The sequence below is a fragment of the Rhinatrema bivittatum genome, chromosome 3 (genome assembly GCF_901001135.1).
Source record: "Rhinatrema bivittatum chromosome 3, aRhiBiv1.1, whole genome shotgun sequence".
Classification (NCBI taxonomy): domain Eukaryota; kingdom Metazoa; phylum Chordata; class Amphibia; order Gymnophiona; family Rhinatrematidae; genus Rhinatrema; species Rhinatrema bivittatum.
This window is the reverse complement of record NC_042617.1, coordinates 271067565-271082433: the sequence shown is the minus strand read 5'-3', so window position 1 is coordinate 271082433 and position 14869 is coordinate 271067565. Positions and strand designations below refer to the sequence as shown.

At 44.4% G+C, this 14869-nt stretch overlaps 1 protein-coding gene across 1 annotated transcript in view; it reads left to right on the top strand.

The window, feature by feature from the left end:
- Positions 1-2313: 2313 nt before the first annotated feature.
- LOC115087424 (zinc finger protein 184-like) overlaps positions 2314-14869 on the top strand; it is a 28994-nt gene continuing 16438 nt past the window's right edge. Inside the window, exons 1-3 of the mRNA XM_029594611.1 lie at positions 2314-2425; positions 2527-2630; positions 3947-4073. Coding sequence (XP_029450471.1) covers positions 2607-2630; positions 3947-4073 — 151 coding nt within the window. The 5' untranslated portion in view covers positions 2314-2425; positions 2527-2606. The remainder of the gene's footprint in view (positions 2426-2526; positions 2631-3946; positions 4074-14869) is intronic.

The window sequence follows — 14869 nt, the reverse complement described above, 5'->3', positions numbered from 1 at the left end:
TAGTGCTGCAGCATTGGGCCTGGGCTCAGACTCTGGCCTAGGCTGAGTCCCTGGAGTCGGGATTCAGCCTTCTGGTTGGATTGCAGCATCAGGCCTGTATCCAGGTCCTGGTTGAAGCCCAGGCTTCAGAACCTGGCCTCCATGGTTGGGTCAAGGGTCCGGGCTGGGCCGCGATGTCGGGTCTGGGTCCGGGTTCTGGCTTAGGCCAAGGTGTTAGCCTTGAGTAGGCCAAGGCCATGTCGACCTACTGTGGCTTTGTCTTTTTACGCAAGTCCAAGGTTTTGTTCTAGTCCTAGCCATGCATCCCCACCAGACTAGGTAAGTGGGGGGTGGGGGATGGGGGTATCCTGGCCCCGGCATTTTTCCAGGAGGGAGGCCTAGTTTTTGGCCCTTTTTTATTATTTGAATTTTTTTTATTCAAATTAAATGAATCAAGCAATCCATGAACCGAAATTTGTGGGGGAAAATCCTCCCGAAAACGAATTGAGAACGAAAATGAACTTTTTTCCCTTGCAAATCTTTAATAATCAAAGAGAGACTGACCCAATGGAAAAGCTTCAGATTTCTCATAATTCATTTTTAACAAGGAAAATGAACCAAAAGAGATAATCTCATTCATAATATTCCCCAAACTAGAAAGAGGATTCCCCACAAATAACATATGATTGGCAAATAAACTTAACCTTTGTTTTCTCTAAAGAAATCTCCTGAAAAAATATCCAAACTTCACAATTTAATAGCCAAAGTTTCCAAAAAAAGTACGAAAAACAGTGGAGAAAGTGGGCATCCTTGATGAATCCCCCTCTCAAGAAAAATCTGCTGAGATAACATACCATTAATCAAAACTTGAGCCGTAGGTTCATTTTATAATAAATATATCTATATGTTATGACCTGTGGGTATATGAACCCTTGGCCCGAGTTGTTACAGCCCATGGGGAGGAGCTCAACGGGTCCGCACCGTCAGGAGGCGAGGTATAAGCGTAGCGGGAGGCTCTGAGCACAGTAGTGGGGAAAACCTCAGAGACCAGGAGGTGAACCCGGAGGAAGGTAAGCTGTAAGCAGTACTTGGAGTGAGGGCTTGGAGAGACAGAGGTGCCAGGCAGGCCACGGAGCGGTAGGCCCAGGAATAGCCGTGCAGGAGGTTCTCCAGGAAGATGGCCCCGAGGGGCGGAGCTGCAGCATAGTGGACGTAGACAGGAAGGCGCAGGCCAACCACAAGGCCTGGAAGCCCGAGCTCTGTCTCAGCAGCTTACGTGGACAGGTACCCGGAGATCGGAGAACCAGCTGAGCAATAGAGAAGCAGGCCCGAGGAGCGGGACAGCTGACAGTAGTGATATATCCTGAAGCAGGCCTCGTGGAGCGGGGAAGCTCAAGATAGTCTCCAGAGTGAGAGCGCGGCCCAAGGAGCGGGAAAGCGCGGACAGTCTTGCGGAACACAGGCACAACCCAGAGGAGAGGAGAAGGCCAGCCAGGAAACTCACGAGTTGCCGCAGTAGTTCCAAGGGAGACCCTAGGTAGAAGCTGGTAGCTGGATAGGACCCACGAGGCGCAAGCCAGCCTGAGGAGCAGGGTAGGCCAGTAGAGCAAGTCCCCATAGGAGCGCACACTGACCCCTGAGGAGCGGGTGCCAGTCAGGGTCCCAAGCTAGGCAGGAGCGGTGTCTCAGGAACACAAGGCAGGATAAGAAGACTCATACGGAACTTGTTGCCAAGTCGGCTTGCTGAGGTGGAGCTTAAGTACAGGAGTCCGATGACATCATCAATCAGGGACGCCCCCGAGGTTCCTGAAGAAGCTATAAAGGCGGGGCCTGTTACGCGCGCGTGCACGCCTAGGAAGGCCCAACATCGAAGTAGGAAGTAGCGGCGTCCATGTCGCCGCGAGGACACCCGAGGAGCGCGGCGGTGAAGGCAGGTCCGTGCAGCGAGCAGACCCGGGTAGGGCAGGAGCGCGACGCAAGCAGTGAATACTCGCGGTCGCAGCCGTCTGCGACCAACAGGTGTAACACCATCTGAGAAAACTATCCCCAAAATTACGCTTTTCAAGAACCTATATAGTCCCAATCTACCCGGTCAAATGTCTTCTCAGCATCCAGGCTAACCAGTATTTTGTTTGCCTGTATTTCAGCCACAAATTGATTTCCCTAAAAACAGTGAAACCAAAAATCCATACTTACAGCTCTCTTACTTTTTCCTCCACAATGAACCTGTAGATATAAGATATGGCTAACTACAGATCCACCTTAAGAAGGCAGGATCTTCCCAGCATGCACTGGAGGACAGGCAGCATGGCTCCTGCTGGGGCGATTTGCGCATGCTCTGTAAAGAGGCTTTTCTGCTTTCTGTACTAGTTTCTGCAGGGCAGTAAACAGCAGAAAAGCTTCAGAAGAAAAGAAATCCTCTCGCTCCCCAGGATTCAAAATCTCTGTAAGCCCTAGCTCCAGATCTGTTCCTGCCACTCTGCAGAAGAGAACAGGGAGGGATTTTATCTGCTGAGCCTTCTCCTGATTTAATTAATCTTTCCTCAGCTCCTGCCCAGGAACAGGAAAATCTCCAGCCTGAATCCATCCCCTGCAGCTGCAGAAGTCAGAGGGAAAACTGAAGGAAAATGTCAGCACCAGGTTGTGATCCCGTAAGAAATGTTCTAACCTCTTCAAAACAACAAAGATTAAATGAACATTTTTTTGGGGGGTGGGGGGAGAAGTGGTGGTTGTGTTTCCAGAAAGGTTAGTTTTGTTTGCATACCATGATAGGAATGAAACTCGCTTGTAAAGCCAAGGCGAAGTAAATTGCGATTGTCACTATTTAAACTGGTACACAAGAAGTATTGTAAAGGTGCAAATGACCTTTGTCATATGCTACTATTGTAATATATTTTAAACTGCTTTGGGTGAATCGTGTATTCAAAAAGCACAGGTAACAAATTCAAATAAATGTTGGATATGATATTATTTATGATATTGGATATGATATTATTATTTATATTGTGCTTTACATTCAGGCCCTCTAGGTATTTCCCTATCCCCAGAGGGTTCACAATCTAAGGGTCTGATTCATCAAGTTATTTTCCCATAGACATAGAATGGGAGAAAAGCCATAAGGCCGAATTTTAAAATGGCCATGCGCATAAAAATCGGCACTTACACACTTGGCTGGGTCCTGCGCGCATTTTCAAAAGAACCCAGCCATGTGCACAAGTGCTGGGCCCTGAAAAAGGGGTGGGGCAGGGGGTGTGGTCAGGGCAGGGAGGGATGGGATGGAGGCCGACCAGGACAGTGGCCATTAGCCGCTGTCTCGGGGAAGCACGCGCTGGTAGCTTGCCGGCACGCGTAACTTACCTCTGCTCATCAGAGCAGTTAAGTTACAAAACAAAAAAAAAGGGTTACTTGGAGCGGACTGGGAGGGAACTGGGGGAGGCGCGATTGCATCGCTATGCGTATCAACGCAAAATTTGGCCCCCCCCCCCAGCGTGTGCTGCCCACACGTGTGCACGGATTTTAAAATCCAGCACGCATGTACGCGTGGCCAACGGATTTTATAAAATCAGCGCATCCATGTTTATAAAATCAGTAGGTCCATGTTCACCCTTAGTGAATCAGGCAGTAAGTTTGTACCTGAGGCAATGGAGGGTAAATTAACTTGTTCATGGTCACAAGGAGTGGCAATGGGATTTGAATCCTGGTTTGTAGTCTGCTGCTCTAACCACTAGACTGTTCCTCCTCTCCCTCATATCTCAGTTTCTTATATTTGCTGCTAGTGTTTTTCTTAATACTTTCATTTTTCCTTCCAGTGTGCCTTCCTTACAGCCCAATGAGAAAATTATTTAAGAGAACACAGCTACTAGAGAATAGATCTCACTGACTGAGGCCATTTAACACAGTTTATTCCACACATATTATAATGAAGCTGGAAGGAGAGGGGCTGAGAATGTTCTGTTTGCTGTTGCAGGCATCGGTCACATTCAGTGATGTCGCTGCTTATTTCTTGGAAGTGGAGTGGAAGATTTTGGGAGAATGGCAGAAGGAGCTGTACATGAAGGTCATTAAGGAGATTCACGACATCCTGATGTCACGTGGTAAATATGATTTTTCTGTAGTCTCCTTCTATAGGTAGACCCATTGCAAGATGTGTGTTACAGGTTTATCAGGGCCAGAAGAATCTCAGGAGCCAGGTCCTGTGGACACTAATATTTGGATACTGGTGCACAAAAAACTTCAAAGACCAACAGGAACTGTCTTAGCTGCCACTGCCAGCCTGGGCCAAGTAGAGAGACTGATGGGAAGAAGTGGTAGAGATGCTGGAAAGAGAATAATGGAAAAAACCAGCAAAAAAGCAAATAAAAAATTCAAGATATACAAAAAAAGAAAGCAGGCAAAATTTTATATATATAATATATATTATATAGAAAACAAAAAGTTCAGGCAATATTCAAATTGAACTTGTGCTTATCAATTATACCATCCGAAAACACTCTATACAGTGGGATACAAGCGCAAAAGGTTATCACTACAAGCATATATTTATTATTGAAAATTCTTTTATTACAAACCCAAATTATACAAAACTAGTGGTTTAGAACAATTATTTAAAGGTCATTTCACATTTCATTCATTAAATATATAACCTTTGCATTACCAATTAATGAATACCATCCTCATACACTGCATCTATACTTAAAAAAACATTCATACCCATATACTCTTCATACACAACCATTCAGTCTAACAACACAATCATAAAAAATATACTTAAATATCCCACTTATTCCACAACAGTATCTCACAATGGATCCTTCAACTTGTATTTCTTATTACAACATGTTCTTAAAGCAAATACATCATAGATAGCTTATTCCCTTCAAAATCCCCTCACATCATTATTAACCAATATCCCTTTCCCTATAATAACATAACTAACACTTTAGTGTGTCCTCGTGATGTATTATGACATATCCCAACAAGGCCCTTGTTTCAACAAAATGGCTTCTTCAGGGGAAATACATTGTTGAAGAGAACCTCGCTTGTTGAAAGGAACCACTGTAAAGATAAATAACACACAAAATTCTTTAAAAACCATATAATCTATATCCAAAAAAAACCAACCCTTTTTTATTTTTAATTCTTTTAATTCAACCCCTTATAAATTGCCAATTCATAATTACCTTAACATTTGCTTATTTATGTTGAAAATGACCACATGTGTATATTCATATTAAGTCTCTTTTACCTTCTCCATTTCTTAATAACCATACAACTGTTGAAATGAATAAACACCATTACTTAATCAAAACTGTTGCCTTAAAGCATTCTTTTTATAAAATCTATTTAAATCATTCTTATAAATTTGAAAAGTACAGGGAATCACCTACTAGCGTTCCCATATCTATACATTAGCCACACAGCAGACCACAGCTGTACTTAAGAGAATCATTAAACAGACATTCCCTTATTGCTTTCTTAACCATACTAACCTAGCTTTACATTGACTCCAACTGCTCCGAATATCTCACTGCTCGCCCATGCCCCAATACGACTTTTTCTTATAGATCTCCAGGAATGAGGCATACAGAACCCAGAAAACCTTAATTTGCCTGAAGGATATAAAACATTTTTATTACTTCATTTGACAAAACTTAAACCCACCACAACTATTTTTAAACCAAGCCTGAAGATAACAACATAATGATCTTACCGTTCCAGATATCTCACTGCTCACCTATGCATTTAATGAATGAAATGTTGAAATGTCCTTTAAATAATTGTTCTAAACCACTAGTTTTGTATAATTTGGTTTTGTAATAAAAGTATTTTCAATAATAAATATATGCTTGTAGTGATACCTTTTTGTGCTTGTATCCCACTCTGTATAGAATGTTTTTTGATGGTATTATATATATATATGTATATGTATCCTTATATATGTATATATATATATATATATATATATCTACCTTATAAATGGCCTGTGACCGACGGCCCGCAAATGCGCAGTAGAGCGCAGCTCTACTGCGCATGTGCGGGCAAGGATGTCGATCAGAAAAAAAAAATGGCGGTGGGGCCGCAGGAGCGGGAGGAGAAGCAGCGGCGCCGCGCGCGCGCGCGGTGCCGCTGCTTCTCCTCCCCAGATCTGCCGGCAGATCTCGGGGGGGGGGGGGGGGGTGTCACTCCCGCGCCCCCCCCACCGAGATCTGCCGGCAGGAGCGGAGGAGAAGCAGCGGCGCCGCGCGCGCGCGCGGTGCCGCTACTTCTCCTCCCCAGATCTGCCGGCAGATCTCGGGGGGGGTCACTGCCGCGCGCGCGGGAGTGACCCCCCCCGAGATCTGCCGGCAGATCTGGGGAGGAGTTAATGGAGCCGGGTGAGGGTTGCGGGAAGTCGCGCTTACGGCGCCGGGAGGAAATGGAGGTGGGTGAAGGGAGGGAGGGAGGGAGAGGGGGACTGAGTGAGTGGGAGGGAGGGAGAGGGGGGACTGAGTGGGAGGGAGTGAGGGAGAGGGGGACTGAGTGAGAGGAGAGGGAGGGTGGAGAGTAGTGGGTGGGGGAGGGGGGTGGTGAAGAGTGAGGGGAGAGAGAATGAGGGGGAGGTGAGAGACAGAGGGATGTAGCCCGTTTTAACGGGCTTTACGGCTTGTATATATATATATGTATATATGTATCCTCATATATGATTATATAGTTAATTAAGGTGAGGATTTGCTAATGAGTAAGTGATCTGTCTTTTTGAATATATATATGAGGATGCATCAAACACATCCCACTCAATTTTTAACCTTTTTATTTCTTCATATTTTTCCACACTAATTTTTTATCAAAAAACATCCATATAGCAGAATAACTTCTTACTAAAACATGCAAATCCACTCTAAAATCATTACAAACATTATTGTTTCTCAAAAGAGCCCACATAGGTGTGTGAACCTATGGAAATACGTTTGTGAATACTTCTGGGGTGTCTGAACCTTTGGAAACACGACTGTGAACACATCTGTGAATATGGTGTAATCATAAAGAAAAAGAAAACAAGGATGATGTAACTTGATTAAGCTCGACTGGGTGTGAAAGATAAATATAGACAGTTTCCAGAGTGGTGGGCTCCTTTGAGAAACAATGTTTGTAATGATTTTAGAGTGAATTTGTATGTTTTAGCAAGAAGTTATTCTGCTAAAAGGATGTTTTTTGATAAAAAAAATTAGTGTGGAAAAATATGAAGAAATAAAAAGGTTAAAAATTGAGTGGGATGTGTTTGATGTATCCTCATATATATATATTAGACCCTAAAATTCGGCATTGTCTAACTAACTAGTGCTTGATATAAGCCACAAAAAAACCCTTAAAAAAGGGGGAAGGAAAAAGCACATATATTCACTTATAATATTTGATACCACAATTATTTAGAATAAAAACTCATATTTATTGAAAAAATCTTTTATACAAATGTTTTGTTTGCATACAGTGCAAAATCCTCATACAAAAATGTAATATAAGAAATGTTCAATTCCTAAACCTAAAAACCACTGTTCATCTCTCAACTCTAACTAATCTCTGTCACTAAATGTAATGGAGAAATTACTTACCTGATAATTTTGTTTTCCTTAGTGTAGACAGATGGCCTCAGGACCAATGGGTATAGTGTACTCCTGATAGCAGATGGAGACAGATCAGATTTCAATCTGACGTCAGCCCCAGTACATACACCCCTGCAGGAAGTGCAGCTCTTCAGTATTCTCCTCGAAAAACAATTATGGATATATGTATGACTGACTAATTTGACTAACTTTATTAACTTTATAACTTATATAATGTGACTAACTTTTATAACTTGGTTAACTTAATTAACTTGAACTGGTTGAATTGGTTATAGCTGGAGACCGCCAGTGCCCTCAACCGAGAAATGTCAACACCCGGTAGGGTGGGTGTTCTAGTTGGAAGAAAGCGTGGCTTACCCGTGAATCACTCGTTGTCGGTGATGTCCCTCGAATTTCATGAAATAACGGCAGCCATGGGTGGGATGCTGAGTCCATCTGTCTACACTAAGGAAAACAAAATTATCAGGTAAGTAATTTCTCCATTTCCTAGCGTGTAGCAGATGGACTCAGGACCAATGGGATGTATAAAAGCTATTCCCGAACTGGGTGGGAGGCTGCCCGTGACCCACTTGGTACTGCCCTTGCAAATGCTGTGTCCTCTCAAGCATGTCAACCAGTCAGTCGAGTTGCCGGCATTCTCTGATGATAAGGATCTGAGGAGATTGGATGTTCGTAGAGTCCTCTTGCGGTACTTGGAGATTACTAATCCATTTCGATTGTCTGATCATCTTTTTGTTTTGTGGAGCGGTCCTAAGAAAGGGACTAAGGCTTCTAAAGCTACTATTGCCCGCTGGTTGAAAGACACTATTGCTTCCGCTTACATATGTCACGGGTGCCCAGTGCCGGATGGTCTTAAGGCGCATTCTCTTAGTTCACAAGCAGAGTCATGGGCAGAAAGCCAATGTGTCTTGCCCAAGAGATTTGTCGGGCAGCTACTTGGAAATCCTTGCACACGTTTGCTAAACATTACCGGTTGGATGTAAGGTATCCGAAGGTGGATTCTTTTGGCAGCAGTGTGCTTCGCGCGGGACTCTCTAGGTCCCACCCCTTTTAGGGCAGCTTGGGTTCATCCCAGCAGTCTGGACTGATCCTGGAATGTACAGGGAAAGGAAAATTAGTTCTTACCTGTTAATTTTCATTCCTGTAGTACCAAGGATCAGTCCAGATGCCTGCTCATAGGCAGGAGAGTCTGTTCAGCTACTTGTATTTCTTTTGGCACTACACATCTCCGCGACATAGTTCCTCTTGTCACAAGTTATAGTTTTTTAAGACATTAATGCAAATTCTACTTTTTTTTCAAGAGGTTAATGTTTGACTTAATCTAGTCATTGGTTGGTATCAAAAACTGTAATTGTTAACTATGTTATGATGCCTCAAAACTTCCATGATAAAAATTGTCCACTTTGTAAACAGTTATGATGGCTTTCCGAATAACGGTATATAAAACTCTTCAAATAAATAAATAAATAAAAACAAAAACAAATCTAGAAGAGTCAAGAGTTATAACACATTTACAGGGATATCGTATAATACACAAGGCTCCTAAAGATAGAACTGCAGCTTTCATGGCTAAAAATGTCTTTCTTCGTTCTTGCGACACTCTGGATATATCAGGAAACATCCAAATCTTTTGACCTTTAAAAGCAACATCATTATTGCGAAAATATAAACTAAAAACATTATTACGATCTTGCATGAAGACAAATGAAACCAGAAGAGTCAGACGATCTGTAACATTCTCATCGATAGATTTTTCAAAAAAATCAGTTAAACTAGTAGGATCTTCCACCGAAGGATTATCCATTGACTTATGAACAGAAAGCTAGATAACCTCAATAGGAGGAAATGCATTCTCTGGAATTAACAGAACTTCTTTCAGATAAGAAGAAAAAAGATCGGATGGTGAAATGAGAGGGATCTGTGGAAAAATGAGTAATCTCAGGTTCAAAGTCCTGAGTGGGTTCTCAATCTTCTCAATTCTACAAGAAGTAAAAGATAAGTCCTTAATGATGTTGTGCTGGTCATCTTGAACTTTTGCTAAAGATACTTCTCCATCAGATACCTTCTTCTCCAGAGAGCTAAGACGAAGCTTATGAGATTGAAAATTATGTAAATCAGTTGGCAAGGAGACTAAGGACGATACCGATTTATTAACTGACATCATAACAGTCCACAGACTGGGTGGGTGGGAGTAGTGGGAGAGTGCAGAGCTGAGACCTGTTGTACTCCTTTCACTCTGAGACCTTCAGTAGTACTGGTGAAGAGAGCTCTGAACTCTGCTGACCGGTGTCTCCTGTAAGGTAAAACTTTTAAATAGTAATGTGGATGCTTTACGCAAGACCAGCTGGAGTCTGTATCTCTTCTCTGTGCAGCCAAAGCTGGCCCATGGGTAAGGGAGGGAGGCTGTATTTCTTTCATTCCCACCCGAGAACCACAGTTTCTGTGTAAGGGCATCATATGTTAGTTCTGCACCAGATAGCTTTATTGTACATCGTGCATCCCCTCAAGTCTCTAACCATTTAAGAGACCCTGGGCAAACGTTTGTAGATGAGCTTCATTTTTTTATTCCCATATTTGGATTGTAGATTTAATTACTTGACTTTCCAAATCCAAGCTCAAGGCAAGATACAATCAGATACATTAGATAGCTCCCTGCCTCAGAGGGCTTATAATCTTAGTTTCTACCTAAGGTAATGGAGGATTAAGTGACTTGCCTAAGGTCACAAGAAGAATCAATGGGAAAAGTGAGATTTGAACCCTGTCTTCCTTGGTTCTCTGCCCTCTTCTATAACCATTAGGGGCAGATTTTCAAAGGCTACGCGCGCAACCTGAGAAAATCTGCCCCTGCACGCGCCAAGCCTATTTTGCATAGGCTTGGCGGCGCGCGCAAGCCCTGGGGCTTCGAAAAAGGGGCGGGCCGGGGGCGGGGCCGCATGCTCCTGCACAGCGGCCTGTGCCGGGGCATGGTGCGCCGGCAAGCAGCCAGCGCGCGCAAGTTCCGCCTGCCTCGGGCAGGCGTAACTAATGCAACAAAGGTAGGGGGGTTTAGGTAGGGCTGGGAGGTGTGCACCCCCTTGCGCGCGCCGACCCCGGATTTTATAACATGTTTGCTTGTGGCAGCGCGCGCATATTATAAAATCGGGTGTAGATTTGTTCGCGCCGGGTTGTGCGAACAAATCTACGCCCGCGCGTATTTTTAAAGATCTGGCCCTCTGTCTATTATTGACCAACACCCTTGCTTGCCTCCCTAACTCCAGCACTCTCCTTCTGCCAACCCACCCCTACACCCAATTAATCTGATGCTGTCGGCCTTCTGATGCAGCTTTCCTTCTTTGTGCCGGCTGACATGAGAAGACAACCTAATGCTGCTGCCACCTTCTGGCCCATGTGTGTCAATGTACACACCTTTACCTCCTTCTGGCCTAAGCATATCCCTACCTTTTTCTGGCCCATGTGGGCCCAAGCAAATGTGGCATAAGATATCTTCCTCTTCTTGGCCTGTGCAGCTGGTGTGAGCATGATATTAAGGGCCTTGTACTATAGGCAGGGCCGTTGCAAGGGTATAAAGCACCCTAATTCAATGGTTTCCAAACCTGTTCTGGAGGACCTTGGGTCAGTCAGGATATCAGATATATACAATGAATGTACATAAGGTAGATATGCATGCATTGCCGCCATTGCATGCATATTTATCTTGTGCATATTTATTGCCTAGGTGAACCTTCAACCTTTCGGCCTCCCAATTAAGTTTCAGACCCATAGTCTATCCCCCTTGAGATTTTGATAATTAAACTCAACAGTCATTATAAACCCACCACCATCCCTCCCAAATCAATCCTGTAAAAACACAATTGGACATTATTCTTTCAAATTTAAACTTTTTTTCATATATATATATAATTCAACTGGGATCATTTGGAACAGAGGTCTTCCAGGTTTGCCATATCAGTAATTTCTTTTTAAAATGGCCAGAAGATGAATTGAAATAAGATGTGGATCATGGTGTGATTTCCGCCAAAGAGGATGATGAGTTCCCTGTACGTACCCGGATCAGTCCAGACACCTGGGTTCATCTCCCCCTATCAGCAGATGGAGAGAGAGAAAAAAACCTCACTGACACCGTATCTAAGCAACCATGCCAGCTGCAGTTCATCAGTATTTCTCTGTCTCCAGCAGATGGCAGAGGCTGTTAATCCTGCAGTTCTGCAGTTGACTAATTTTTTTCTTTTGAGCCTTCCTCCCGCAGGTTTCTTTTATTTTTTTAGAATCCTTAGGGTTCTTCCCTGTCCAGTTGAGGCGGCTGAGCCGAGGGTTGGTGCCCTTGTGTGTGCTTGGTCTGGGCGCCCATGAAGTGTAAATCTGGTTGTCCAGATCCCTCCCTTCCCGAGGCCGCTGAGGCGGCTGCAGGCGCTTTACGATACTTTTTTACAATAATTTTTGGCTATTTTTGCCTATTTTTCAGGGCAGGTTGTTCATTTTTAACTAAAGCTAATTAAAAACAAAACAAAACTGTGTTTGCACCGGAGCACTGTTCTACAGGCGAGCGACTTCCTCCCCTTAGGTAGGAGCTTTTTGTGGGGCTTAACGGGTGGTATGTCTCTACAGAGCGACCTGCAACTCCGTTTCATCCAATCATTAAAAATGTTTTAAATTATTAAAATTTCTCCAAACACCAATAAAATATTTCTAACAGCAGACACATCACATAATACCTAATAATTAAAATGGCAGTCAATCAAGAAAGATAAACTTAAAAAGCCACCTTTACTTACCCACTCCAGTAACTCTCCTACTCCTTTCCCTTGTAGGCCAATAGCACATACCAGAAGCAGCAAGAGCTGCTGACGCTCTGACTCACTCTCTTCTTCCTTAGGGTCCATGACTAGTCTATCTCACACACACCCACACCAGTCATCTGCCTGACCAGTCTCTCTGTCTCTCTCTCTCTCTCTCTCTCTCTCTCGCTCACACACACACACCAGTCACGTCCCTGACCAATCTCTCTCACACACACACACACCAGTCATGTCCCTGACCAATCTCTTTATCTCACACACACCAGTGATTTTCCTGAGCAGTCTCTTGCTCTTACACATTTCTTTTACTTATACACACATTCTGTCATACACTTACATACTTGCTGGCTCACTCTCTGTCTCACTCACCCCCATCTACAGCACAAGGTAGCCAGTATGCTGCTATTAAAAGCAGAGTCCTGACAGGCTGGACACTGCAGCAGGAGTGAACCTCCCCAGCCCCACAGCGCTAAGAAGGCAGCACTCAGCTGTTTGCTTGTGCTGCGATCGATTGCGGCATACAGCAATCAGCTGAGAATATAATTCTATGCTTTTCTCCCCACCCCAGCCTTTTTTTTTTTTTTGCAGTTTGATTATTATTATTAATTTTATATTTTCTTGCTGGTGTTGCGCTGGCAAGAGAAGGGGAGGTTGGAGCCGGGGGGGGGGGGGGGCAGCAGTGCAGGGGTGCCATACTCCTGCAGGCACTGGCAAAGTGGCCAGCCAGCATCGAATACAATTTCTGCAGCATGCAAGCATGACCTTTTCTTCTTCCCACGTGCCCAGTAAACATCACTTCCTCTTCCGGGCCACAGGGGCGGGAAGAAGAAAAGGTTACGTTCCTGTTGTCTACTTCCACAAACACTGCTGCCTTTCCCCTTGGGGCTTGAATGTGCTGATAGCCTGGGCAGTAACAGCAGCAGTGTTCGTCTTGCTGAGGTGAAGGTGGGGGGAAGAGCAGCGGGTGCACGACACACCTGCCAGTGCTTCGCGACCCACTAGTGTGCCACAACACCCTGGTTGAGAACTGCTGATCTAGCGACCAGGGGGGTTCGCTTGGCCTTGAAGGAGTTTCTGCCATTACTGTGGAATCGTCCAGTTCAAGTTCTGTTGGACAACGCAACAACAGTGGTGTATATAAATCGGCAGGGCGGAACCAAAAGCAAGGCAGTGGCTCTAGAGGCACAGAGGTTGGTGCTCTAGGCGGAACGACATCTAGAGAGATTAGCGGCATCCCACATCGCAGGAACAGAGAATGTTCAGGTGGATTTCTTGAGTCGCACACAATTGGATCCAGGCGAGAGGGAACTCTCAGAGATAGCCATGCAGTTAATTTGAGATTGTTGGGGTCTACCTGACGTAGACCTTATGGCGACCTCTCGGAATGCCAAGATTCTTCAGTCGCTGAAGACAGTACAGGGCCGAAGGGGTCTACGCTCTGGTTCTACCATGGCCTCAGGTAGTTCTATCTTATGTTTTTCCTCCTTGGCCGCTGGTGGGCAAGATTCTAAGTCGCATAGAAAAGCATTGTGGAGAGGTGATTCTGGTGGCTCCAGAGTGGGCTCGGCGTCCGTGATTTGCAGATCTAATCAAACCTGGCGGTGAACGGCCCGCTTCACTTTGGCCACCTGACGCGTCTTCTTCGATGCGTATTTATCGACCAGGCTGCTCGCTTTTGTCTAGCAGCATGGCTTTTTAGAGGAGGCATTTGAAAAGGAAAGGTTACCCAGACTCTGTGGTCACCACATTTACAGTCTAGAAGAAAGTCTACTAACCTCTCTTATGTTCGGGTATGGAAGATTTTTGAGTCATGGTGTTCCGTCAGGGGAATTCGCCCTCTTAGGGCCTTAATTCCTGAAATATTATCTTTCTTACAGAATGGCTTCACCAAGGGCTTATCTCTTAGTTCTTTTAAAGTGCAGGTAACAGCACTGGGCTCTCTCCGTGGCAAAATTGAAAATTCCTCTATTTCATCTTATCTGGACGTGGTTCGTTTTCTTAGAGGTACGATGAATCTTTGTCCTCCAGTTTGGAAATCTTGTCCGTCCTGGAACCTTAATCTAGTTCTTAATGCTCTGTGTGAACCTCCCTTCGAGCCGATCCGAAGGGCTACGTTAAAGGATTTGACACTTAAGATAATTTTTTTCATCGCCATTTGTTCGGCTATAAGAATTTGAGTTACAGGTGTTATCTTGTCGAGATCCTTTCCTTCAGATTTCGGAATCCAGAGTTTCTTTATGGACGGTACCTTCCTTTTTACCAAAGGTGGTTTCAGTGTTCCATGTCAGTCAGTGGAACTTCCGGCTTTTCCTAACTTACCGGTGTCTGATCCTAATGCAAGGGAGCTCAAATGTCTAGATGATCAGAGAGCTTAATTGTGTTACCTCGAGATTACCAATGACTTTAGGAGTTCTGATCACCTCTTCATGCTATGGAGTGGTCCTAATAGAGGCTCCAAGGCTTCTAAAGCCTCTATTGCACGATGGGTGAAGG